The sequence below is a fragment of the Suricata suricatta genome, chromosome 10 (assembly GCF_006229205.1).
Source record: "Suricata suricatta isolate VVHF042 chromosome 10, meerkat_22Aug2017_6uvM2_HiC, whole genome shotgun sequence".
Taxonomy (NCBI): Eukaryota; Metazoa; Chordata; class Mammalia; order Carnivora; family Herpestidae; genus Suricata; species Suricata suricatta.
This window is the reverse complement of record NC_043709.1, coordinates 50,427,895-50,455,360: the sequence shown is the minus strand read 5'-3', so window position 1 is coordinate 50,455,360 and position 27,466 is coordinate 50,427,895. Positions and strand designations below refer to the sequence as shown.

Genomic DNA, 27,466 nt, shown 5'->3' with positions numbered 1-27,466 from the left:
CCCCAGAGACATAGCTTGTCCAGGCAGAGGCCATAACCTTGACTGAGGCTGTGTAGCCCCCTAGAAGGGCCAGATTCCTTGCAGCACAGCAGCTAGGGCTCCGCACAGGGTGGCCTGGGGGTCCCTCACTCCCAGTTAACTCAAGAACTTGCCGGGAAACACCAGGAATGGGCTTCCAAGGCTGTGGCCCTACCTTGGTGGTTTTGTTGGCCTGGCACTCCATTAGAGCCTTCCTACGTATTGATTGTAGAAAAGAGACCTCTATCTTAGGATGTCTACGATTAAGGAAACTCCAAAAATGTAGTTTCTCAGAAGAGAAACTACTAATCATTCATTTGTAATTGATGAATTTAGTAAGCCAGCAGGCTATGTATGGAAGTAGGAAATATTGTCACTAACATACTACTTTTCATTTCCTCTCACCGAGCCACCACACCTGCCTTTTCTTAAGGGCTATGAACCCCAAATGCTCACTATATTTCACAGTGATTTAGAGCTATTTGTCATCTCATTAGTCCAGTCCAGGGGATTTTATTCGCAGTAGTATTTTGGATGCCAGAGACAGAGAAGAATAATGCCAGGCACATACTAGGTATTTAGTAAATATTTGTTAAGTAAACAAATGAATGGACAAGCTGATTATAAAATGGCTTTCTGCCCTTCATTTGTTTCTCGCCAAATGCTTGTTTTACTCCCACTGTATAAAGGCAATATTAAGAATCTGAAAGTGCCTAAGATACTGTTGGTGCCCTAGCTAAAATTAGGTCCATGAGACTGGATGGTACACAGATACCTGTGACACATGGCAGAGAGTAGGAAGTGCTCTCAATAAGAAGGTCCTGACTATTGGGAAAAGAAGATTGCCATGGCAGTAGGTGAGATCTGAGCTTGCCTTGAAGGATGAGTCAGAATGTTAGGTCAGGGTGCTTGGGAGAACCTGGCAAGTGCAAGGTGCTTAAGGGGAGGACATGGCAGATGCCACATATTTAGAGGGGGGACATGGCAGGTGCAAGGTGCTCAGGGGGAGGATTTGGCAGGCAGTGGGACTGGCTTGGAAGGAAACCATAGAGGCAGGAAAGCGCACATTCTGAGGAGGGAGCTTTAAGTGACTGACTCAGCACAGTGTACACAGTGGTACTTGAGCTGGTGCTTTGACCACACTGAGAGGTCCTCCATGGTGGAGGGAGACATGACAAGTTTGAGGAAAAGTCAGAGAGAGTGAGAAGGGAGAAAAGGCTCTGTAACTATTATTTTAGGTTCTTTTTCTTTCCATTCCTCCTGTTTTATGCTAAATGAGGTTACTTCACACCCAACACCATCTTGCATATCTTCACAATAAAAATTGTTGCTAAAATAGCGCTTTGATCATACTATTTACAGCTCTGTGGAACATGAACTCCTATAGAGCACATTTTTGGTTGAGGTTTCAAGGCTCTCCTGACCTGGCCTGTGACGGCTTCTACATTGTTATCTTCTGGCTCCCTTACCCAACCATCCACTTTTCAAGCCCTTCCTTCTTGAAGTCATAGTCTGCTTATGTGCACCTTACCTACATACCTTTACCGTTAACCCACATGCCTGTGCTAGTACTGTCCTTCCAGCTTGAGTGTCCTCTCCCTTCATCCATGTCCATTGGAATCTCCAAGGCCCATTTTTTAATCTCCAAAAATTTAAACTCTTAGAAGGAAGATTGGCTCAGTTGGTTGAGCATCCAACTTTGGCTCAGGTCATGATGTCACAGTTCATGAATTTGAGCCCCACATTTGGCCTCTTTTTTGTCAGCACAGAGCCCACTTTGGAGCCTCTGTCAACCCCCCTCTGCCTCTACCCTGTGTGTATGTACACCCTCTCTTTCAAAAATAAACATACATTTTTAAAAAATGTAGGAAACCAAATCTTTATGTTTACAATCACCATTTCCTTATGGATAGTAAGCACCAAGCAAATGGTGAATGAATAAATAATTATATGTGAGCCCTTCTTTTCCACTGTTCCTATATATAACCAAAAATAGCTATATCCCCCAGGTAAAGAGGCCTTCCATTTGTACCGTGCTTTAGAGTTATCAAAGTTCATGTCATAGCAGTCTAGAACACCTAATCTGGACCCGGACTGTCAGAGTCCCAGCTGTGCCTGACACTTAGCAACCGTGTGACCTTGGGCAAGTTAGTTAGCCTCTCTGTGCCTTTCTTTTCTGTACAACAAAGAGAATAAAGTTACATGCCTCCTAAGAGTTTTTAGAAAGACTAAAAGAGCTATTATTTATAAAATGCTTAGAATGGTGTCTGGCACATAGTAAGCATTATATAATGCTTCTAAATATAAATATATACATTTTACAGATATATACTAATGGTGTACATTATACACCCCCCCCACACACACACACATTGTAAGTACTCAGTAACGTTTGTTATATGCACGCACACCTAGAGACACACAATTAAGTGTCCACAATGACCCTGTAAGGTGAGCAGAAGTGTAAAATAAATTCCCCATACCCGGTAACTGGTAGACTCATTCCTGGAACTGTGTCTTCTAACTTCTGTGCCAGAAGTCAGAAAGTAATAAAGCCTTAATCCACAGATCTTCTCCAGACACATGGAGAGTTTCCAGGTACATAATGATTTCATGACACTAAATATTAAAATTTACCATAGATATTTTAGTTATTTTGACTTAAAGTCCAAGAGGAGTGTCAGATACATGATACAAGTCTGTCAATAAGGGAAAAAATATTAATAGCTTCTGTGCAAAAGTTTTTGCATAGGATTTCACAAGTGCAAAGATATCTATGATGTGGTCACTTTCTATTTGACTGTATTCTTCTACAGTTAAGAAAAGATGGAGGGGGAAAGATAAATTGAGTGTGTTTGATGGAAAATTAATTATGCATGAGGTTTTAGTAGAGAAGAATTCAAATAGGAAAGTATGTTATTGGAGTACATTTAAATGGATATATGACTATCGTGTCATTTGGTATGCAAATAGTTGTGTTTGCATTAAGCTCATGGAGAAGCGATTGTTTTCTTTGCAGTACATGTAAAAAAGGCACCTTTAAAAAGTAAAAGCTTTCTCCTACTTCTTTGAAAAAGAGAACACTGTCTTATCTTATTTTAAATACAAAACACATTTAACTGCTGTCAACAGCTTACATTTTAAATAATGCAGTTTGTACTTGCATTCATTATCTGCAATTAGAGTTCTAAAAAGCTTTCAGCATTTTTCTCCTCAACTTTTAAAATTCATTCATTGTCAACATTTTAGAAAATAGTGAAACCCTAAGTCAGATTGGAAAACTGAACAAAGACATTTCCTTCTGGAAATTACCACCCAACTAGGTAGAAAACCCTCAGCTATTGTGCTGAACCAGGTTATGATGGGGTATTTACACCCTTTTCTTGCTAGTGTTAGGTTAAGAATGTTTTCCTTTTAGGGCTTCTAGATGGCTCGTTCGGTTAAGTCTCTGACTCCTCGTTTCAGCACAAGTCCTAGCTCACGGTTTGTGGGATCCAGTCCATGCTGTATGAAGCCTGCTTGGGATTCTCTCTTTCTCTCTGTCTGTCTCTCTGTCTGCCTGTCTCTCTCTCTCTCTCTCTGCCCACCCCCTCAAAATAAATAAACATTTTTTAAAAAGAGAATATTTTTCTTTTAACCCAGTCTAGTTTATAAGAAATGCCATGCTGGCAGCCGGCTCAGTGTCCTTAGTTCATAAGGGTTAGTTTCTGCAAATCACTTGCCTACACTGCTTCACAGCACCTAAATACAGCAAGAGTTCAAGTCTTCAGGATGTTTTTAAAATAAATAATTCTCAGATACTCGCGGCTGTCTGGAATGCCGTTTCATCTATGTATGATGGGAGTCACATGTTCTCATTTCTTCCTGGGTATTAGCAAGAAGAATACAGACAGCTGAGCAACTGTGAATGAGTGTGTGTGTGTGTGTGTGTAAGAGAGAGAGAAGGAGAGAGAGAAAAGAGAGGGGGTTTTTTCACCCTCTCTTTAAAGATGTAATTGGAACCAGGACCCAAATGGTGTGTGGGTTTGCTTCAGGCAGGGTATACAAACAGAGCCCCGCCTAGAAATGCAAGGTGTGCAGTAGATTCATTGACCTCACTGTTTGCCCAGCTGTAGGGTTACTCCCTTTTCATTCCCTAACTGCCCAGCTGCTGCTTAATGCTATTTTATTTTTCTTTTAAACTGGAGTAACCAACGAAACTTCTCCTGGACAGGTTTGATAACTACTAAAAACAGACAACTTTGCAGTTACACACAGCTCGGAAAAAGCTGACACGCTTTGTCCTTTAGCCCTTACTTTGTTCAGCAATGCCTTTAACGTGATATGCTAGCTTACCTTTTAAGGAAAGACATCATTCAATTTTATGAAAATAAGTAAAACTCTTCTTTAACCCCATGTTTTACTTTTCAAAAAGTCACCTTGAGAGTATGTATGAAGTTGAACCAGAAGGAAGTGCTGACTTCCTGTCTTCTATATAGCCCACCAAAGCAGCCATTTCATGTGCTAAGTAAATATATTGCAGTGATGCATCCGGTTCCCAAACTATCTTTTGAAATGAAAAAAAAAATCACATTCCTTATTTCAAAATGTGACATTAAATCTCTTCTTAACAACATTTTAGTTATAAAATTGGCTCCAAATAACTTCTGGTTATTTACGAATGAAATAGTATCTATTTTATGTGGATGCGAATTTGACACAATTTGTGGACAAGTGCCACCACCGATAATTGAGTGCTAAATTCTGGTATGTTCCTTGATACATTAGTTGCATCGGAGTCCTACTTTGCCTATGTTGTTTCTTTTAAGGGGTATAAATGTGCTTAAGGTAAACAAGTTTCAACATTGGCCCAGATGTCTGACTCTGCTTATAAAAGTAGACTGAAATTATATTGGAAAACTGATTTTTAGGTAAAATCTTTGAAAATCTGTGACTGTTATTCTGTGTCTAAAAAAAACAGGGATTATATACAGATACAATAGATACTATAAGAGTAAATATACTTATTTGTTATTTGAGGAGATGTTTATTAAGCATCTGTTTTCTAAATGCTTTGAAAAATAACTATACAGATCCAAGGTTTTCAGATTAGCAGAGTATTAAATTGGAAGTTTGTATCAAAGCTCAAAAATATGCAGATTATCGAACTCTGCAATTCTTCTCTGAAAATGTCCCACAGGAAATATGATAATTTTGTACATAAATATTTCTGTGGCAATAATATCAAAATGTTAGAGATTTAAATTTTATTTAATTTAACAAAATTAGTTGAGAATTGTTTATGTAAGTTTACAGTGTACATGGAAAGGATACATTAAAATTTTTATTTTCTATATATTCCTAAATATATTAAAATGCAACTTAGATGTATCATTTATAAAAGAAGAAATAGTACACATATAAAGGGTTTCAGCACAACTTTCTTTATAAAGCAAAATGTTGAAATATCCTAAAATGTTCAACAGTTGGAAATTAGTCAAGCTGTGTCCCCGTCATATAAAGAAATCTTACACAGGGGCGCATGGGTGGTTCAGGCGGTTAAGCGGCCAACTTCGGCTCAGATCATGATCTCGTGGTTTGTGGGTTCGAGCTGACCGCTAGCTCAGAGCCTGGGGCCTGCTTCTGATTCTGTCTCCCTCTCCCTCTGCCCCTCTCCTCCTCACATTGTCTCTCTGTTTCTCAAAAATAAACATTTAAAAAATTAAAAAGAAAAATACTACACAGCTTCAAAAAATATTTTTAGAAGAACATTTAGAGTTATAGAAAAGTGTTCTGATATATTAAATGAAAAGACAGTATAGAAGATTAAAATAGCTAATATGGTATGGTACATATTTTTTAAAAGGAGAAATATGTGTCATTTTCAAATAAATGCGTGTGTGTGTGTCTATGTGTTTCTGTGTGTTTTCATAGGAAAAAGACCAAGTGGCTATACCAAAAATCTTGACAGTGGTCATCTCTGTGTGCTTTTTATATTTTCTTTTTTGTGTCATATGTTTTCTACATTGAATGTAAAGTATTACTTTGTGGTCAGAAAAACAGTTTTCTTAAACTATGTATGAACTTTTAATATTTACATTTTGTATTTTGACAAGTAGGTTTTTTTTTTTAACTCTTTAGTAAAAGCTGTACTAATTTGGAGTTCTTTATAATTCCAAGGTTGGGGTAAAATTTATCCATGGATAATGGTTTATTCTGCAGATTAATAATGCGGAGATTTTAGAGAACACTTTTAACTTAAGGGAACTTTTCAAGTGCACTGAAAGCATGCATAAGACTCTGTAAATCATTTTTTCATCAAAGCCTAGCCCCTAAGTGCCTCTTCCTGGCAGGTGAATTTGCATATTTCTCTTTCCTTGTGTAGACGCCATAGTCCATAATTTATCTATTTGACTAGCACTCTGGCTCTCCCCCTGCCAGTTGGAAGGTGATATTTTTAACGTATTCCTCATATAATGGTTTCCACTCACCCTCTGAGTTACAGACAGGCATCTTGTAACAATTTGGGTCACATTTTTACAGGTAATGAAAACATACCATATGTATCATGCAGAGAGCATCAGTGCAGAGAGCAAGCTGAAAGAGGCTGAGAAACAAGAAGAAAAGCAAATTGGAAAATCCGGTGATCCGGTCTTTCATATTAGACTGGAAGAGAGACATCAGCGGCGAAGCTCTGTAAAGAAAATTGAAAAAATGAAAGAAAAAGTAAGTAAAAACATTAGAGTCTTTGTGTCCTCAGTTGAGGTGATGGTACTAAGAACATTGTTGCAATAACTGATAGACACACATTATAAATTGTGAAATGACACACATTTCCTCAACGGGAATGAAAAATGTTTAAGAAACATAAAAATCATGTAATAACAGCTGGACATCATTTAGTGTTGAATGCCAAGTATTCAGTACACAACGTGGAGGACTTGAATATATTAACAAAGAGATTTCACTGCAAGTGAGCCTGAAGCGCAAATACATTTTGGGTACTTTTAGTTATTTAAATCAGTTTCAAAATGTACTTTTCTCAGAGGACTTGAAAAGGTCATTTGTGTATATACACTACATTGTTTAAGTTGACAGAAAGTCAGGTATATTTCTGCGACTAAATGGCTTTGTTCTCTTTCCCAATGGACCTTCTTCATTTTCAGAGACAAGCAAAGTATTCAGAAAATAAGCTAAAATCAATTAAGGCACGGAATGAATATCTCCTAACCCTCGAAGCAACCAATGCCTCGGTTTTCAAGTATTATATTCATGATCTTTCAGATTTAATTGACGTAAGTACTTGAAATTTTTATATTTTCCATATTTTAAAAATTTTGTTTGAACTTATTTATTTATTTTAGTGATCTCTGTGCTCGATGTGGGACTTGAACTAACAACCCTAAGATCACTCACTCTTCCGGATGCCTGGGTGGCTCAGTCAGTTAAGTGTCTGACTCTTGAGTTTGGCTCAGGTCGCGATGTCAGGATGCAGGAGTTTGAGCCCAGCGTCAGGCTCTGCACTGGCAGCACAGAGCTGCTTGGGATTCTCTCTCTCCATCTCTCTCTCTGTCAAAATAAATAAATAAACTTAAGAAAGAGAGAGTTGTTCTCTCTTTCAACTGAGCCAGTCATGCACCCCTATATTTTCCATATTAAGATGTAATTAGCAATAACTATATTTTACTGATTCTAAAATACCATCATTTCTGAAGCCAATGTTATTTTATGTAATACTCAGAAGGAAAAAATGCTGCCAGTTAAACTAAGACACCATCAAGTCTAAGAATTGAACCAATAGAGAAAGCAAATTATTAAGATCTGTGAAGCTATGAATGCCTGGTAACCTCATCTGGGAAGGGGACCCAGATGTCTTTAAATTATGGGATGGCACAACCCTAACGGCATTCATTGATTCAGAATGCATTTCTTGGTGGGGCGCCTGGGTGGCTCAGTCAGTTAAGCATCCAACGTGGGTTCGGGTCATGATCTACAATTCATGAGTTTGAGCCCTGCATTGGGCTCTGTGCTGACAGCTCAGAGCCTGGAGCCTGCTTCAGATTCTGTGTCTCCCTCGCTCTCTCTGCCCCTCTGTCTCTCTACCCCTCAAAAATAAATAAAACATTGAAAAAACATTTCAGGGCGTCTGGGTGGCTCTGTCAATTGAACAGGTGACTTTGGCTCCGGTCATGATCTCACAGTTTGTGGGTTGGAGCCCCGCATCAGGCTCTGTGCTGGAGCCTGCTTCAGATTCTGTGTCTCCCTCTCCCTCTGCCTTTCCCCCACTCACACTCTATCTCTGTCTGTCTGTCTCTCTCTCTCTAAATAAATTAAATAAACAAATAAATAAAATACATTTCTTGGGCCCCCCTACTGTTGTGAGATGCTAAGGCTTTGAGAAGCATATACAATTCTTTTTCTTTAAGTTTTTATTTTAATTCCAGGTAGTTAACATCCAATATTATATTAATTTAAAGTGTACAATATTATGATTTAACAGTTCCATACGCCACCCTGTGCTCATCACAAGTGCACTCCTAATTGCGATCACCTATTTTACCCACCCCACCCCCCAAGCATATACACTTCTTCAGGAATGGAAAGTGGACAAGACAGATACTAAGCAAATGACTACACATGTGATAGCTTTGTTACTAGTTGTGGTAAATACTGTGAGCAAAACAGAGTAGACAGAGACCACGTTATAAGTTTATCTAACTCTGTACTCTCTCTCCAAGGATATGCTGTGAAAAGCAGTAATTGGGCTCATTCCAAACCCCCCCAAGTCTAGATGCAGTGTCATGTGCATGCAGTGCTTACTGCTGGGACTCCCCAGCTGTAGTCCCCGCATCATGCTTTCATTCAGAAAACCTGCACTGAGTAGCACAGTCACGGGGCCAACACTGCAGGAGACCGCAGAGGCGACACAGACAGAAACCCCTGTCCGAAAACACCCGTATCTGCAAATAAAAGGAAAAAAAGTGATGTGTCCTAAGAAAAGCATAGATGAAGCGATAGAGGTTCAGAGTTTACTGCTGAAACTTTACACATATGCTGCTTTGTATTGATTGAAGTCAACAATTTAAAGATATGATAAATTTTTTTTCCTATGGCTCATAGTGTCATAATTTAGATATATAGTATGGCCAGTTTAAGTCTCATGGATTTAGCTATTTTAGAGCCACAGTTTGGGACTTTTGCAAAAGAATATTAAGTAAGGGAATTATATTTTAGTTTATTAACACTCTGATGTGCCCTTTTTTTTTTTTTTTTCAGTTTATTTATTTATTTTTGAGCGTGAGCAAGCAGGAGAGGGGCAGACAGAGAGGGAGAGAAAGAGAATCCCAGGCAGACTCTGCACTGTCAGGGAGATGCTTAACCAACTGAGCCACCAAGGCACCCCTGATGTTTATCTGTTTTGAGAGAGAGAGAGTAAGAGAGAGAGGGAGGGAGGAGGAAGGGGCAGGGAAAGAGGGGAGAGAGAATCCTAAGCAGCATGGAGCCCAGTGTGGCACTTGAACTCACAGATCATTAGATCATGACCTAGGCCGAAACCAAGAGTGGTTTCTTAACCAGCTGAGCTACCCAGGCTCCATGATGTGCCTTTTTAAAAAAAATATGAGTCTGAAAACAGTTTTATCTCATACTGTCATAATTTCTTTATACAGATCCCTTTAGTAATAATGCCAGGGAAAACTTTTCTTCTCTTCCTTTCTTACAAGTATTTTAATCAAGTAATTAATTTTCTTATAGCACTCGGATGAAATGAAAGGAATTTTTTTCCTGCTAGGCTGCTAGATTTTCTGATTAAAAATGAGCAATTTTTTAGCCCCCTGTTTTCAAACCTAAATTTGTAAGAATTCTGCAAAGTACATAGAATGTAGAGTGAATCCTTTGCGGCTACTCCACTTGCTTATTTTTTTGGTGTAGGGCTTATTTTTGGGAGTACTTGGCTAACCCCAAACGAGTTTAGCCCAAGGAAAAATCTCCATGTATTGAAAAGTATTTTTTTATACCTGCAAGGTGCCAAGCACTCTTCTTGACAATGAGGATACAGCAATGAACAAAACAAAGTCCCTGTCTTCTTGGGGTTTATATACTTGGTAAGGAGTCAGCTCATAAACATATTTATATACAAACACATTATATAGCAGTGACAGTGCCATAAATAAAAACAAAACCACTATCGGGGTACTTCTTTTGATGATATTCAGGAAAAGCCTGGTATTTGAGCAGAGAAGTGATCTGGAGAGCCCCGAGCCTATATGGGGAAGGAATCCCTCATACAGAAGGACTGACAGGGCTCAAGATATAGAGGCCATGACGTGTTTGGCAAGCTGAAGATGCTCAAGGAGTATAGCAAAGAACAGAGCAAGTGAGGAAGAAGGTTCTGGAAGAGAATGTAGGCAGAAACCCAATTAGTTAGGGTCTTTTGGATGGGGAAAGGGGTTTAGATTGTGTTGTAAGTATGGTGGGAAGGCATTGAAGGATTTTACTCAGGGAAGTGACATTACATGGTTGACATTTTAAAGACTCCCTCTGGCGTCTGGGAAAACAGACTGAGGCAGGTGAGGAGGACAAGAGTGAAAATTGCAAGCTGTATCTGGAGTCTTTGGCCATTGTCCGGGCTAGAGATGATGCTGGCTTGGACTGGCATAGTAGCAATAGACCTGTGAGAAGTGGTTGGTTGGATTCAAAATATAGAGGGTAGAGCTAATAAGAATTTGATACAGTAGTTGAAAAGAAGGGTAAACATGGCTCCCAGGTTCAGGTCCTGAGTATCTATGTTAATGATGGTGCCCTTTACTGAGTTGGGGACTCTGGGGACAAGTGGGTTCATGGGCAGGGAGCCCTAGTTCTGTTACCTCTGTTAAGATTGAGACCACCGTTGGTGGTCCATGGAGATGTGCAGTAGCATTCTCAACACTATTGGCATGCATAGGACAGAATTAGCATTTCAGGAAATAGGGTCTACTTACATGAATGGGTTAGAAAAAAGCTTAGGACAGAAAGCCGCCACCACAGAGCAGAAGAACATTCGAGGTTAGTTAGCGAGATATTGTAATGGGATCATGAGTACTTTCCATCTGGCACCAATATACTATTGTACTTTGATCACAGACTCCACTTGCCTCCCAGACCCTTTGCTTCTTACACAAGTTAATTATTACTAATTGTTTTCTCCACATTCACATGTGTAAGATCTTGTTTTCTTCATGTTCACCACATGGGTAATATCTTGTGAGCTCAATAAATACAGAGCTGAAACCCCTATTCACGGCTCTTGACTCCAACTGACTTTAGCCTCTTGTATTCAATTCTGCGTCTGCACACAAGAGAGGGACAAGAGAGAACTCCAGACTCATAGTCTGCGACAGTCACTGTCATGGATATTTATTGAGCTCTTAGTATGTGATGGGCAGGTTTCTACACATAATCTCACCAATTCATCACAAACCTTGTGAGGTAAATACTATTTTCTACGTTTTGTAGATTAAAACATTGAGGCTTAGGTAGGCCTATAGCTTCAACATGAAGTTTATACAGTTAGGAAGTGTGGTAGGCTTCAAACTCAGACATTTAACCTCCCAGTCTAATTAACTCTGATGTAAGTAAGTAAAGGTTAAATATATCAGGTAATTTTCAGTTTTAAGAAAGGATGGACTTTTAAAAGATCAACCTTAAATTTAAAATGTAAGTAATTCTCAGGACGCCTGGGTGGCTCAATTGGTTAAGCGTCCAACTTCAGCTCAGGTCATGATCTCACAAATCATGGGTTTGAGCCCCGCACTGGGCTCTGTGCTGACAGTATGGATGGAGCCTGCTTGGGATTCTCTCTCTCTCCCTTTCTCTCTCTCTGTCCCTCCTACCTCTTTCAAGAAAAAATAAATAAAATATAAATAATTCTCAAATAATATAACTTCATTCTGAATTTTAAAAGAAATGATAAGAAATGGATTTGTTATGCTATTCAATTGAAATTGAACCCTCTCAAAAATTATGCATTCATTGACTCATTTCTGAGGCAGAGTGTGAATGTATACATTCTAAAATGGCTGATTATTTTGTAGGAATGCAATTTGCATATATAGTGGTGATCCTAAAAACCATTAAGCTTAACCCTTACTGATGGAAAGCAACAGACTGATTATCATGCAGAGGCATCCAGAATCCTTTATGCTTTGTGAGCTTATTTAGCAAAATGACTTTTTTAGTGAGCTATTTAATAATTATTGGAAGAATTGTGAATACCTCTAGTGAGAAAAAGTCAAGACAACAGTTTTAATGCATAACATTTTAGATGTGAAATGACATGGAAGATACTAAATGCATCTTGACTGAATCAAAGCATTATAAATAATTAAGAATTCAAGTTGAGACGTTTTTTATATATTCCTCCCTTGGTTCTATTCATGTCAATAGTATGTCTATTTTCCTATAAATTTCCTATGCTAGACCATGATGAATGGATCTATTGGTATAAAAAATCATACACATTTCTTATAGAATTTGTATTTTGAAACTAGTCTTTTACAATTACAGAACTAGTACATGTACATTGTAGAAAATTAGAAAAAACTATATGCAAAAATAGCATGATCACATTCTTACCACCCCAGATCATCACTATTAAAATGTAGACTTTTTTTGTGTCCACATATATATTTTTATACCAGAAGAGTATGAAATTATAGTTTATATACAGCTTTTTCACCTACTTTTTTCAATAGTTGATCTCCCATCTTTCCAACTCCTCTAATGGCCAGACCATATTCCTGTTTTTGATCCCCAAGAAACATCCTACAGCTAGTGTATCTAGACTAGACAAAATTTAGGGTCACACAGTGCATCTGGGTGCTGTATTCCTTTGGTCTTTTGAAAAATTTTTTAATCTAACGAAGTCCCTGTTGAGGAGCTATGGACAGTTGTTCCGCAGAACATCTCAGCTTCTGGATTTGTGTCTATTCTTTATGGTATCAGTTAGCCAGTTTCTCTCTTCCCTATATTTTCTACAAAGTGAATGTTATATAAAGACTTGATAAACTCAAATTAAGTGCTTTGCAGCAGATTACACCATAGGTTATGTTGCTGTGTCTTAAATAGACATGTAACAACATCTGATTAACCTGCTAGCAATGATGCTGAAATTGATCACTGGCGGGGGTGGTGTGACTCTGATAATTCCATCATACAGTTAAGTGTTTTCCCCTTGCAGTGGGATATTCTAAAACTTCTTGAATTTAGAGCATATTAAATTGGAAGTATACTAAGTTGGAACTCAAGTCTGAGCTATAATTTATTTTTGGTTAGCAAAATGCGTTTTTTTTTCTAATTTATTTATTTGTTTTCAGAGAGAGTACACAGGGGAAGTGGGGGGGGCAGAGAGAGAGAGGGAGAGAATCCCAAGCAGGCTCTGTGCTGCCAGGCCAGAGCTCAACCTCGGAGCTCTTATCCCATAAACTATGAGATCATGACCTGAGCCAAGATCAAGAGTTAGATGCCCAGCCAACCAACTGCGCCACCCAGGTGCCCCCAGAGTGCTTTTTTAGAGTTCAAATTAATTATGTAAGTTAACGGGGTGCTTGGCTGGCTCAGTCCCAAGAGCGTGCGATTCTTGATCTCATGATTGTGTGTTCAAGCCACACACTGAATGTAGAGATTATTTAAGTAAATAAAACTTTAAAAAAATATTGTAAATTAAAGAACAACAGATATTTTTAGGCCTTCAGATTAGTCATTTTACACATGTCCTGTTTGAAACTCTAGTCAATAGAATCCTCTTTTGTTAATTACTACAGGTCTAAAAAATATAGTAATGTAACACGTTGATTGGCTAGTCTTTTCTGTGTATTTGGAGGTAATCTAATGTTTTTAAAAATATATTTAATAATTCCAATTTGTCTATTTTTTATAAACTTCACCTTTACCTATCAATGTTATTTGAATTAATATACCTTTCTCTCTATCTCCTGAGAAATGGCTATAAATGTGGAAACATTCTATTTCTAAGTAATAGCTATTGAATTTCTTCTGGAATTAATTTTTAATAATCTTAAATTCTCCATTGTGTCTTGTTACAATTATTAATTTTGTGATGAACTCTACCACTGAAAACAATACTTCTATAAACTTAGTAAGTAAATGAACTTCTTGATCAAATTCAAACTAACAATGTAAGATATCAGACCTCTAAAATTTCTTGAAGGTAATATAATGAAGAAAATGATGGCTCAGTTGTTAACCAAGTATTACTTCAGGTGGAAATATTTGAATACGGTATATCAAACAAGGTTTAGATATTTTGCAAATATGGAGTTATCTCTAGGAAGAAGGGATGAGGCGATTTAGGAGAGGAATTTGGGAGACTTTTAAAATGAGTATATATGTTTCATACTTTTCTTTAAATGTGGCATATTTTATATTTTAAAAAAGAAAAAGTTGTAAAAAATGATAAAAGCATGCCTTAAGTATTAATGTAAAGCATACCAATGTACCTATACTTTCCAGTCTACAATATTATGATTTAACTTTTCATACAGAGTTCTGAGTAGCCTTCTTTTGCACAACGCTTATATTCTGGGTAGTTATGTTTCTATTTCTGAGACCTTTATCGAGGAACAAAAATACTCTGGATATTTACAGTTTTTTACAATGTTACATTTAGTACAACTTTTTCCTAATTTGGTATCAATTTTGTTTGCTTTTAAGACTTTTATTTTATTTTTAATTTTTTTAAACATTTATTTGTTTTTGAGAGAGAGAGAGAGCATGAGCAGGGGAGGGGCAGAGAGAGAGGGACATACAGAATCTGTAGCAGGCTCCAGGCTCTGAGCCATCAGCACAGAGCCCGATGCTGGGCTCAAACCCATGAACCACAAGATCATGACCTGAGCTGAAGTCGGACACTCAACCGACTGAGCCACCTAGGCGGCCCTAAGTCTTTTATTTTAAATTTTGTTAATGTTTATTATTTATTTATGAGAGAGACAGAGCCTGAGTCGGGGAGGGGCAGAGAGAGGGAGACACAGAATCCGAGGAGGCTCCAGGCTCTGAGCTGTCAGCACAGAGCCCAAAGCAGGGCTCAAACCCACAGACCGTGAGAACATGACCAGAGCCAAAGTCAGACAATTACCTGATTGAGCCACCGAGGCACCCCTGTTTACTCTTAAGTCTTTCTAACAACTCCTTTAATACCTATTTTAGTAGATTTATAATATTTAATAAACTTAAATACAGATTGCACATACTTTACAATCAACTCTGAGAAGCATATAGATGAATTGTTGGAGAAAGAATGTACAAGAGTATTAAACCCTGCCTACTAGCTGTGTGTGTTCACAGTAACATTGGTCTTTGTCACTATGCTTTAGAGCAGAAGTAGACAAACTTTTCTGAAAGGGACCAGATTGTATATGGTTCAGGCTTTTGTGAGTCGTATGGTCTCTGTCGCACTTACTCGAGTGCAAAAGCACACATAGATAAGTAAGCAATTGGGTGTGGTTATGTTGCCGTCAAACTTTATTGACCACATCCAGGCCATGGGCTGAATTTGAGTCACAGGCCATAGCTGGCTGACCTCTGATTTAGAGAATGAACTGTTAATCCAGAGTGTCATTTAAGCAGCCGATGATTTAAAAAATGTTTTAATGTTCTTTTCATTTTTTGAGAGAGAGACAGACAGAGTGGGAGCAGGGGAGGGATAGAGAGAAAGGGAGACACAGAATCTGAAGCAGGCTCCAGGCTACAAGCTGTCATCACAGAGCCCGACTGGGGGCTCAAACCCATGAGCTGTGAGATCATGACCTGAGCTGAAGTTGGACGCTTAACTGACTGAGCCACCCAAGCGCCCCATCAGAAGACTGTGTAAGATGGTTTCTCCTCTGAAAGTCCTAGGTAAATTTTAGTTGGTAGAGTAACAATTTCTCAGCATGAAATCAGGTGGCAAATGGAACATAGTTAATTTCACAACAGTAAAGTATGTTTACTATGTTACTTTAAGAATAGATATGAATTATAAGAAATATATTACAAATATTATTATAGGAAACATATTGCAAATACTGGCTGAAGGAAATTTAATTGGTTTGGGAGATAAAGGCATAATTATAAAGGAAAACAGATTGTAGTTTTATAAATAAAAGATTTCACAGTTGTGATCATTAATATCCCCAACAATAAGTGCAAAAAAGACTGTAACTGGGGCACCTGGCTGGCTCAGTTGGTTAAGCTTCCCACACTTGGTTTCAGCTCTGGTCGTGATCTTGCAGTCATGGGATCAAGCCCCATGTTGGGCTTTGTGCTGGGCATGGAGTGTGCATGGGACTCTCCTTCCCTCTCACTCTGCGCCTACCCTGCTTGCTCTTGTGCATGCACATGCACACACTCTCTCCTCTCTCTCTCAAAAAAACCCAAAAAAACAAAGACTGTAACTAATTCTGTTATAATTGGGATGCATTACAATCCACAAGTAAAATCCTGTAGGCAACAAATATTTGTAACTGAATGCTGAGATTTTCAAATGATTATGATTTGCTAAGAGAAAAGAGAGGAGAGTCTCATTTCCCATAATACCTAGATCTATAATCAATTCACCATTCTGTATATCTGGAATTCTTAAAAAATTTTTTAATGTTTATTTATTTTTGAAAGAGAGAGACAGAACATGAGTGGGGGAGGGGGAGAGACACACAGAATCTGAAACAGGCTCCAGGCTCCCAGCTGTCAGCACAGAGCCTGAGGCAGAGCTCAAACCCACGGACCATGAGATCATGACAGCCAAATTTGGACGCTTAACCGACCAAGCCACCCAGGTGCCCCGATATCTGGAATTTTTTTTCTTTTATTGTTTGTTTATTTTTGAAAGAGAGAGAAAGAGACAGGGCATGAACAGGGGAGGAGCAGGGAGAGAGAGGGAGTCCCAGAATCTGAATCAGGATCCAGGCTCTGCGCTGTCAGCATAGAGCGCCATGCGGGGCTTGAACTCACAAACCGTGAGATCATGACTGGAGCTGAAGTCAGATGCTTAACCAACTGAGTCACCCAGGCGCCCCTGGAATTCTTAAGACAACTGGTGATATGGCCTCTTTCAGTCCATCCTCAAAAGGTATTCAGAGGAATATAGTCCTCAACTATAGAATCCCAGTAGAATTCCAGAACAGTAGAATTCCATTGGTACTTTGTCCCATAGCTCCTGCCTGGTAATAATAAAGTATTTATCTTTTTGATAGAGTTTCACAGTTTCAAATTACTCCCTGTAAAAGTTTGCAGGTCACCTTGACATTTGAAGGATAAGTCTTTGTTACTGTTATGCAATACTGCAACAGAGTAATCCCCTCCTGCAGCTAATTTTCTTGGTAAAGATATCTGTCATGTATTTTATTAGCCATTTATACAGAATGAAATTGAAATTAGATTACATCACATACTGCATGCTGTATTTACTTTATCATTTCTAAGTAATCTGCTGTCCTGAAGCTTTTAGCCTTATCCTTTTGTCTCTAGAGACATGTGTTTAATTAAAAAGCAACTTATTCAGAGTTCAGATTTTTCTTAGTTAGGCTTATCCCCATACATAATGATATTAAGATTTATTCATAAAAACCTGCCAAATTGGAAAACTGCAATACTGCAGCCCCCATTTGGCCTGAACTCTTACTAAGAGGATGATAGAGAGATCGAGATAAATGGGTTAGGATGGTGTAGTTATCATGTAAACTGATTTATGTGTGTTGTTATCCCTTTGTGATTGAAAAGGGTTTTAAGAACTGAAATGTGTTAGATGACTGAAGTAGATGGCTTTAAAAGTTCCTTCTGGTGGAGATACCACGTGCTTCGTTAGAGGGAACTGCATCCACCTGTTTTCACCTGCGGCGCAGGCGCCTGTCTCCAGGGCCAGCTGTTCCTTCGTGGCTGGACTCGACGCTGAAAGTCGTCTGCATGGTCCTTGACTTTCTACCTCTTGGTCCCTTGCCTTGATAGCTGCTGGGCTTTTGCCACCAGTCTTGATCATCTTTCAGGGGTTCAGATCTGTATCCAACTGCCTACTGGACATCTCTGACCAGATGCCTAATGGGCAGCTTGAACACATCATATGCTCGGCTTTTTATTTCCATTTGCCCCTATCATTGTCCTCATTCTCCACACACATAACCCCTTTTTCTTATCCATTTTTTACACCTCAGCAAGTGGCACACCTTTCCACCTGTTTGCGCACACCAAAAACCCAGTTCTCTCATTTCCAACACATAAATGCATCAGCAAATCCCATCATCTGTGCCTCCTAAATGTCCCAACCTTGCCATTCCTTGGTCTTGTGCTGCCTCCTAGACAAAGCTCTTCATCTTCTGCCCACACTTAGCTTTCTAAGATGTCACCCATCTTCCACTTAAGACCTTCTAATCAGTAATCCATTCTCTTCCCAAGCAGCCAGAGTATTAAAAAAATATAAACCAGACCCATTGATCCCTATTTGAAATTTTCCATTGTCTTTAGAATAAAATCTAAACAGTTCACCAAGACCTGATGTGAACTACTGCCCACCTGCCACTCAGTGTCATCTTTTGCAACTTCCAACTTAGTCACCATATGCTTTGGGTACATCGGCCTTTCTATTTCCCAGACTCTGTAAGCTTTTTCCTGCCTGGGGCCTTTCTACTCTGTGTCTAGGACACTTTTCCAGAGCTTTGCGGATTCCTTCTTTTTGTTAACGTTGCACCCACCTGCCATATATAAAAGACCCCCACTCTTTCTCCCAGCACTCCCTATTGCTCTGTCTTCTCCATAGCATTTACCACCTGACCTACTTGTCTGGGCTTGCTTCATGTGTTTTCTCTCCATCTTTGTGATTTGATTCCGGGTAGTTACAGAGATTTGTCCTGGAGATAAAATGTGTCTGGTAGCAGCTCCTCTGAGAAAAATGATTGCCCATGGGAGCAGGACATGTACTAGACCACAGATGGTTATTGGTCCTACTCACTGGCTCAGGCATGTGCAACCTCTGTTCTCCTGTTTCCCGCTTCATATCCATTTTGATGTACCATTTTGACCTTTTCCTTGCACAAAAGAAACTCAAAACAAGTTTTGCTAAATGCTTGACTATGGCTATTAAATAGCAGCGAGAATTAAATTGTCAGCTCTTTATGGACCATCAGGAACCCAGACATGAGAGCAGGTGTGCAAAAGTTGCCTGAAGAATTTTAAACATCCAGTTCAGTCCCATGAGATGCCCATCTCTCACAAAACAAGTGTGTGGTTTCTGAGGTGAAGTACTGCATAGCTAGAGAGGAAGATAGTAAGGGACAAAGATAATTGATTCAGAAGAAATCAACTTTCTTCTTTTGACATCTAATGAAAAAACTGTAAACTTAACCTATGTCTGGTCCTGGGTTATGTGAAAACTGTTTTTGCAATTGTTTGCTCAGGTTGCACTATTGTAGAAAGACTCAAAATAAGGGGTAGACCAAGTCTTTACCCAATATCTACGAGTCTGGAAAGGTCAAAGCCAAAGTTTATTAATTAAAAAGCCAGAGATGGGACCCAGAACAAAAGATCATGGAAGTCTCTCCAGTGAAGGCAGGAGTGATGAAGTGAAGGTAGAATACTTCTGCAGAAAGGTTCCTTCCCTCTCCATTCTCCTGGCAGCTGCTTAATTTTGCAGTCACATAGGAGCTTGGGGCTGCCCTGCAATTGACATTGGCTATTACTTCTCTGAAAACATGAATATAGGACTTGTTTCCATTGGAGTTCTTCACTCCCATCTAGGACCAAACTTCTGCCCAGTAGGGCTTCTAATGTCATAAGAGTTTGTACAAACAAAAGTTCTCTCCCTAAATAGCTGAGATGCATTTATACCTGATCATATAACCACCAACTATAGTTCAGCGGACCTCTCAGCCTTCGGAATAAGATGAAGTAATCATCACAGTCATCAAGTCCTGAGTTGCATCTTTACTTTTGATACTCTTTACAACCCTTTTGCCTTAAGAAGTTAGCTTACTGTGGTGATTTAGACTAATACCCAGTGGGATATATCTTGACAGCTCTTAGGATATTAAAAAACAAATACCCTTCTACTTGCAGCACTCTTCCCCAATTTTAATCCATAATTTAATGTATCCATTCAGTTTTCCATCCATCAGAACAACACTGTTTTGTTTTCATGAAATATCTTATTGGTTTCTTATGTATTTTCATCATTAAATGCACTTGGATTATAACTCAACTCGTGCAGAAGCTGGCTTTTCATATTGTCATTAATAATTCATAAGCTCCATAGAATTACTTTAGGCCTTTTAACCAAGTATCATGAATCTTAACATATCCAGTGTCATTTCAGCTTCCAGTTTAGAAAAAAAAAAAAAAAGACTATTTTGTGACTGGCCTTGCTGTCTCAGGAGACCTTGAAAGAGAATTTTATTCTTATTTCTTTTAAAGTCCAGGATGCTTGAAAAAACCTAGGGCATAGAAAATGCTGCATATCAGAAGTAACAGAAGCAGGCTAATTAAGTGATCTTATAGACTGATAGGCTCCCTAGGGATCAGAGAAGGCTCTTGTCCCTCAAGTTTATCACAGAAACCTCCATGTGAGGGATAGCATTCCAAATCCAGAAGACACTGGGGAGTCCTCTGGATTGGGTGTGAGGCCCCATGCATACTTCTCCCCAGCCCGTTAGGAAATCGCAGGTGAAAGCAGGGCTGCCTTACTAGGTCCAGACCCACCAAATCCACCTGGCCAACCTGGGTGCGAAAGCGTGCATGGTACTTTTCTAACTTTGACATTTACCCCCGAAAGCAACTCTTAGAAATTTGAGAGTATGTCTGGGACTGTTTAAATCTGGGGCTAATAAAAACTTAGCATGTATTTTTCAGAACTCTAACTCAATTAGGTAGTTGGGGTTGAATTTCTTTTTTTTCTTCTTTTCCCTTTGTTCTTCTTTTCTATGTTGAAAACACACTTGGTTTGTGGAGGGTGCTTTTCTCTAAGTTGTTTCTTTCCTTTTAATACCAATTTTCTATGAACTCCCATTGGGATCAGTACTCCTAAAGTAAAGCAGCTTCATTATAATCAAGCCGAATCTGTCTTGGTTCAGAATAGTGGGATGTTTTGAAGCACTAGTACATTTCAAAGAAATGAGGCTCTTTCCTTTACCAATTCATGTCTTCACAAGATGAGGTATTACTGAAAGGTAGAATAATTTTTTGGTCCCTCTGATGTGTATAAAATGGCTACACAGAACCTTTATGGATTTTTGAGGAGCAAAAGGAATAAAAGAGGACTTTGTTCATCTGAAACTAGAATTTTTTAATTAACTGAAGGTCATTCTCTATATTTGAGTGCAGCTGATTCCACTAGAAATGAATCAATGCTGAGACTGCTGCATTTCACAATTGTATTTTGCTTCTATTTGTAAGTGTGACATAGCAGCATCTTTGTTTTTTTAATCAAATAATATTTAATCAAGGAGATTCTCTTGCCTACTTGTAGAAAATAGCACCCCCAATGGACAAGGTTACAGGACTTCTTTTTTTAAGAGAGAGAGAGAGACAGAGAGAAAGCGTGCAAGTGAGGGAGAGGCAGAGAGAGAAAGGATCCCACAAGGGACAGGGAAAGAGAAAGAAAGGTGACTCACCTGAAGCGGGGTTTGTGTTCATCCAAAGCCCCGCTCATGCTCACCCCAAGCAGGGTTGAGCTTACCTGGTGTGGGACTCACACTCACGAACCGTGAGATCCTGACCTGAGCTGAAGTCAGATGCTTAACTGACCGAGCCACCCAGGTGCCCTACAGGACCTTTTTCAATCAGTGTTTTAGTGTAGTGCTTCTCAGACTTCTAATGTACACATAAATCACCTGTGGATTTTTTTATTTTTTTATTTTTTTAGATTTCAGATTCTAATTCAGTAGATCAGGGGTGGGGCCTAAGATTCTGCATTTTTAACTAGCTTCAGGTGATGCTGATATAGCAAGATTTTATATCTTTATAGAAAAATCCCAAATTTAATCTGAAATTGAAGTGTGCGGATAGAATTAAATATGTTGACATTTCTAAGGATAGGTCGGTGATTGAATCTGTACCTTCATAAAGACAGATCTGATGGTTCATATCCTGGTGGATGTTACTTTCTTTGTGCCCCTCTACTGTTCTTTCAGTAGCAAAATAATGTACAACCTATATTCAGATTCCTTAAGAATAGAAATTATATTTTACTGTATTCCAGTCTTCATACTCCTGGAGCCTAGCAAATTCCTAGGCACCTAATAGATGGCTAATTAGTGGGTTAAACTGAATCAAATTGAATTGATTGAATTGCATTAGAACAATATAGGGATGACCTGATTTTGTACCTTTTAAAACCACTTCCTCTTTTGGAGATTTATATTGTTTTTATGTACAAATTTAAAATTCTTTCAGTAATATGGAACTGACCAATATCCAGAGTTGTATATATTTTAATTTTTTTAATATTTATTTTATTTTTAAGAGAGGAAGAGACAGAACATGAGTGAAGGAGGACAAAGAGAGAGGGAGACACAGAATCCAAAGCAGGCTCCAGGCTCTGAGCTGTCAGTACATAGCCAGACAAAGGGCTTGAACTCATGAACTGCGAGATCATGACCTGAGCCAAAGTCAGACGCTTAACCAACTGAGCCACCCAGGCGCCCATATCCAGAGTTATGTTTTTTAAATTATATTCTCTTAAAATGCAGCATGAAAAAAATAAATGCAAATACAAATGAAAGGTAACGAAGATTGAAGAATCTCCAAATTCTATCTCCAGTAAGAGGACTCTGGCAATCATTTCTTATTACAAATTTTGTTCTGGGGATAAGAAAGAAGACATTCCTGAACTTTTTTTGGCAGACTCAAACCTGTTTTCTCACTTCTGAAAGGGTACAGATTATTATTGAGTCTTCAGTAAATTATGCAAACCTAAAATATTACAGTTAGTATATTTGCATCCTGCAAAGATTTCAAAAAATCATAGGATTGGTATGCATGAACAACCTTTTTTATTTCCTTTCAGTGTTTGATTTTGCTTTTCTTTTTTTAAGTTTTCTTTAGATATTATTCACATACCATGTAGTTCACTCATTAAAAGGCTACAGTAGGCTTTTAGTATGTTCAGAGTTGTGTAGGCATCACCACAGTCCATTATAGAATATTTTCATTACTCCAAAGAGAAATCCTACACCCCTTAGCCACCCCCCCCTATTCCGGTTCTTCCATCTCCTAGCAACCGCTAATCTACCTTCTGTCTCTACAGGTTTACCTATTGTGGACATTTCATATAAATAGAATCCTACAAGATGTGGTCTCTTGTGGCTGGTTTCATTCACTCTACATAATGTTTCAGGGTTGATCTGTGATGTAGCATGTATCAGTACCTTGTTCTTTTTTATGACTGGATAATGTTTGGTTTTGTTAATTAGTTGGACATTTAGGTTGTTTCCACTTTTCAGCCATTATTAATAATACCAGTTTAGGGGCGCTTGGGTGACTTAGTTAAGCATCTGACTTTTGGCTCAGGTCACGATCTCACGGTTCATGAGTTCAAGCCCTACAGTCTCAGGCTCTCTGCTGTCAGCACAAAGCCCAATTTGAGTCTTCTGCCCTCCTCTCTCTCTGCCCCTCCCCTGCTCTTTCTCTCTCTCTCAAAAATAAACACTTTAAAAAATACTGCTGCTTTAAACAATGATGTACCAATTTTTTAATGAAAATTTATTTTTAGTTTTCTTGTAAAAACTACTAGGAATGGAATTGCCAAGTCATATGTTAACTGTGTGTTTAACTCTTTGATGAACTGCCAGACTCTTCCAAAGAGGCTACAATATGTTACATTCCCATTAGCAGTGTATAAAAATTCCACTTATTCTACATCCTCCCCAATGCCTGTTATCTTTTTCATTATAACCATACTTGTGGGTGTGATGTGGTATCTCACTGTGGTTTTGATTTGCGTTTCCCTGATGACTAATGATGTTGAGCATCATTTCATGTGCTGTTGACCATTTGTATGTGTTTTTTGAGAAGTGTCTATCCAATTCCATTGCCCATTGTTTAGTTGGGCTATATGTCTTTTTATTACTGAGTTGTAGGATTTCTTTACAAATTCTGGATACAAACTTTTTTAAATCAGATATGATTTGCAAAACATTTTCCCATCCCATGGGTTATCTTTTTGCTGGATAGCACCCTTTGAAGTACAAAAGTCTTCAGACAATTTATTTTTTCTTTTGGTGCTTGTGCTTTTGATGCTGTATCCAAGAAACCAATGCCTAATGCAAGGTAATGAAGGTTTACTCTTACGTTTTCTTTTAAGGATTTTATAGTTGTAGCTGTCACGTGTAGGTCTTTGATCCATTTTGAGTTAATTTTTATATATGGTGTTCTTTTATTTTTTAAGTGCTGTGATCTTGGCTACCATGCAAGTCTGAACAGAGCCCTGAGAACATATCTCTCTGCAGAGTATAATCTTGAAACTTCCAGACATGAAGGCTTAGACATTATTGAGAATGCGGTTGACAATTTGGAACCCCGGAGTGATAAACAGAGATTCATGGAGATGTACCCTGCGGCGTTCTGTCCACCAATGAAGTTTGAGTTTCAATCTCACATGGGTGATGAGGTCAGTGATTGATATTTCTCTCTCTCTCTCTCTCTCTCTCTCTCTCTCTCTCACACACACACACACACACATATTTTAATGTTTATTTTTGAGTGAGAGGGAGAGAATAGGAGTAGGGTAGAAACAGAGAGAGGGAGACAGAGGATTCTCTGCACAGAGACCCAAGAGCCCAATGCACAGCTCGAACTTATGATCCGAGCCAAAGTCAAATGCTTAACCAACTGTGCCACCCACGTGCCCCAGTGACTGTTTTAAAATTGATGAATTGTTTGTTCACTTACGTTACTCTTCGCCTGCTGTACCCCATCAGTTGTCAGAATTGTCAGTTGTTTCCTCACTCTCCTGCCTTTGCATGAGACCTTAGTGTAGTTATATGCTAACATCAGCCACCACCATCTTTGGGTCAAATGCCAAACCTGGGTGCAAACTCAGTTGGTTGTAAGCACTAAACCATCTCAGGATAGTTAGGCCTTCCTCTACCTCTAGACATTCGGATTTAAATTTGAAACAAACCACTTTGCTGGCCCAGTAGAATCTATCTGAAGACTTCTTATGATCTTGATTTAAAGATTTCCATCAAGAAAAATTATTGTAAATGGCAGAAGAATGGGAGAGAGGGGGGAAAATGCAAAACATTTTGTAAGACTGTATTTGACTCCAAGCTGGTAAAATGAGCATTAGAAATGATATATAGTATCTTGGGTTCTTTATATGAATTTAGCTTTCTATCCTATTTTACCCAAGGGGGGAAATTCCACCTTTTAAACCATTCATGGGGCGCCTGGGTGGCTCAGTCGGTTAAGCCTCCGACTTCGGCTCAGGTCAGATCTCACGTTCATGGGTTCGAGCCCCGCGTCAGGCTCTGTGCTGACGGCTAGCTCAGAGCCTGGAGCCTGCTTCCAGTTCTGTGTCCTTCTCTCTCTGCCCCTTCCCCTCTCATGCTATGTGTCTCTCTGTATCAAAAATAAATAAAACATTAAAAAAAATTAATTAAACCATTCATAAGTTACAGTGGTATATTTTGTTGTCTATGGCCGGGAAAGGAAGAAGAGCCAATTAATGAGCACGCCATACAGCACTTGGTGTCCCAGCTGTGCAAGACAATAGTCACCGATTAACAACTCAGTTTTAGCTTATTGTAGTGACAGTATGTTTTTAAAAATAGATATAATAGCCATGACAGATTTCTTTAACGTCATCTTTTTTCCTGAAACACCTAGTGTTAATAGTTATAAGATGTGTGTGTGTGTGCTGTATTTCTAACCTAATTTTATATTTGCCTGATTTGATAGCGTAAAATACTCAGTTAGAAATGTGAGCAGTTTTTATGCCAGTAGCACATGAATTTGACAGGCGAGTGGCTTATCCCACCCAGAGTGGTGTTTCCAAAACCACATGATTGCTGTTACAATTTTTCAGCTATGGATATGTCACACAGAGAATGATAAAATACCAGAAATAAGTGACTTCAATTGGGTTAGTAGTTTTTACTTTTTTTTTTACTATTATTATTTTTAATAAAATGAATCAATTGCCCTTTTTTTTAATGTCCGGTTCTGCCGGGGAGCAGTAATTTCTGTGATGTTTTGGAGACTCCATAAAAGGAAACCCCCTTCCGCTGGAAGCATTTCTATGACAAGAAAGATGAAAAGAAACGATTTTGCTTCTGGTGCAACTTTTATGAACTAAATATAATATAATTAAAAGACTCTGATTGTGACCTTAGCCGTAATTGAGATTTTAGCCCAAATATCTTTCTGCCAAGACTCCAAGGGGCCTCTCCATGGTCATGGTGAATCACTTGATGTGGCTGATGTTGGTAAAGCAAGCCATGGCTAAAAGATGATAATAGTTACGTTTTCTGAGTTTTCACTGTGTGCCAGACAGGGTTCTAAGTGCTTTATGCACATTAACTCATTTCATCCCCACCACATCCCCGGGGTGTACGACCTCCCGTTATCCCCATTTTACAGATAAGGATGCTGAGAGTTAGTAACGTAACACAGGCACCCATCTGACCGTCACTGAGGCTCTGCTGCCTCCCCTCCTTTTGCCTGTGTGGTTCATTTGGATCATCCCTTGCCCCCTGCCCCCTGCGCCCTAGTCATTCAGAACTCCCCCAAATGAGACCTCAGGATCAGAGCTCACTCTCCAGCAACTGCCCCATTTTTAGAACGAAGCCTCCTGCAGCTGCTATCCTCCCAGTCATCCCCAGGCCCCGCAGCTGCGTCCTGCCCTTGCCACTTACATAGCCAGTCTGCGTTTAGAGCCGAAGTGTTGAGGCCTATTAAAAGGAAATGCGTAATTGGAATCTGAAGGGGATCAGCGTGACTCGTGCGGCATCAGAAAGGAGACCCGTGCCTCTGGATGCTGGCTCAGTGGCCCTCAGGTAACTGCGGTTTCTGATTCCCCCTCAGGTGTGTCAGGTCAGCGCCCAGCAGCCCGTCCAGGCCGAGCTCATGCTCAGGTACCAGCAGCTGCAGTCCCGACTGGCCACGCTGAAAATCGAGAACGAAGAGGTGAGCGCGTTCTCTGCCCCACGGGGAATCTGAGTTCTAGTGGAGCCAGAAGACATTTTCTTGTGACCTAGGCATGTTTAGCATTCCACATGCAGTCTCTTCATCAGGCATTGTTAGCTAAATCATGGTTCCTAAAATACTCTTTCTTTATAGAAGATAAATGCATCGATTCTGTATTCTACTAGGGATGAATTCTTCAGCACCAATTTGCTGCTTACACATGAAAAAACACACATTTTATTCCTAAACTTGTAATTCATACAGAAAATAGTTCCCACAAATGACTAAATTCAACATATGTGTCCAAGAATACACAATAGTGTGT

General features: G+C 39.1%; 1 protein-coding gene across 4 annotated transcripts in view; it reads left to right on the top strand.

Annotated features, from left to right (window-relative positions):
- SRGAP1 (SLIT-ROBO Rho GTPase activating protein 1) overlaps positions 1-27,466 on the top strand; it is a 279,336-nt gene that overhangs the window by 183,106 nt on the left and 68,764 nt on the right. For all 4 annotated transcript variants that reach the window (XM_029954129.1, XM_029954128.1, XM_029954130.1 and 1 more), the window contains 4 exons: positions 6,541-6,723; positions 7,164-7,292; positions 24,401-24,622; positions 27,040-27,141. In XM_029954129.1, the coding sequence (XP_029809989.1) occupies positions 6,541-6,723; positions 7,164-7,292; positions 24,401-24,622; positions 27,040-27,141 (636 nt within the window). The remainder of the gene's footprint in view (positions 1-6,540; positions 6,724-7,163; positions 7,293-24,400; positions 24,623-27,039; positions 27,142-27,466) is intronic.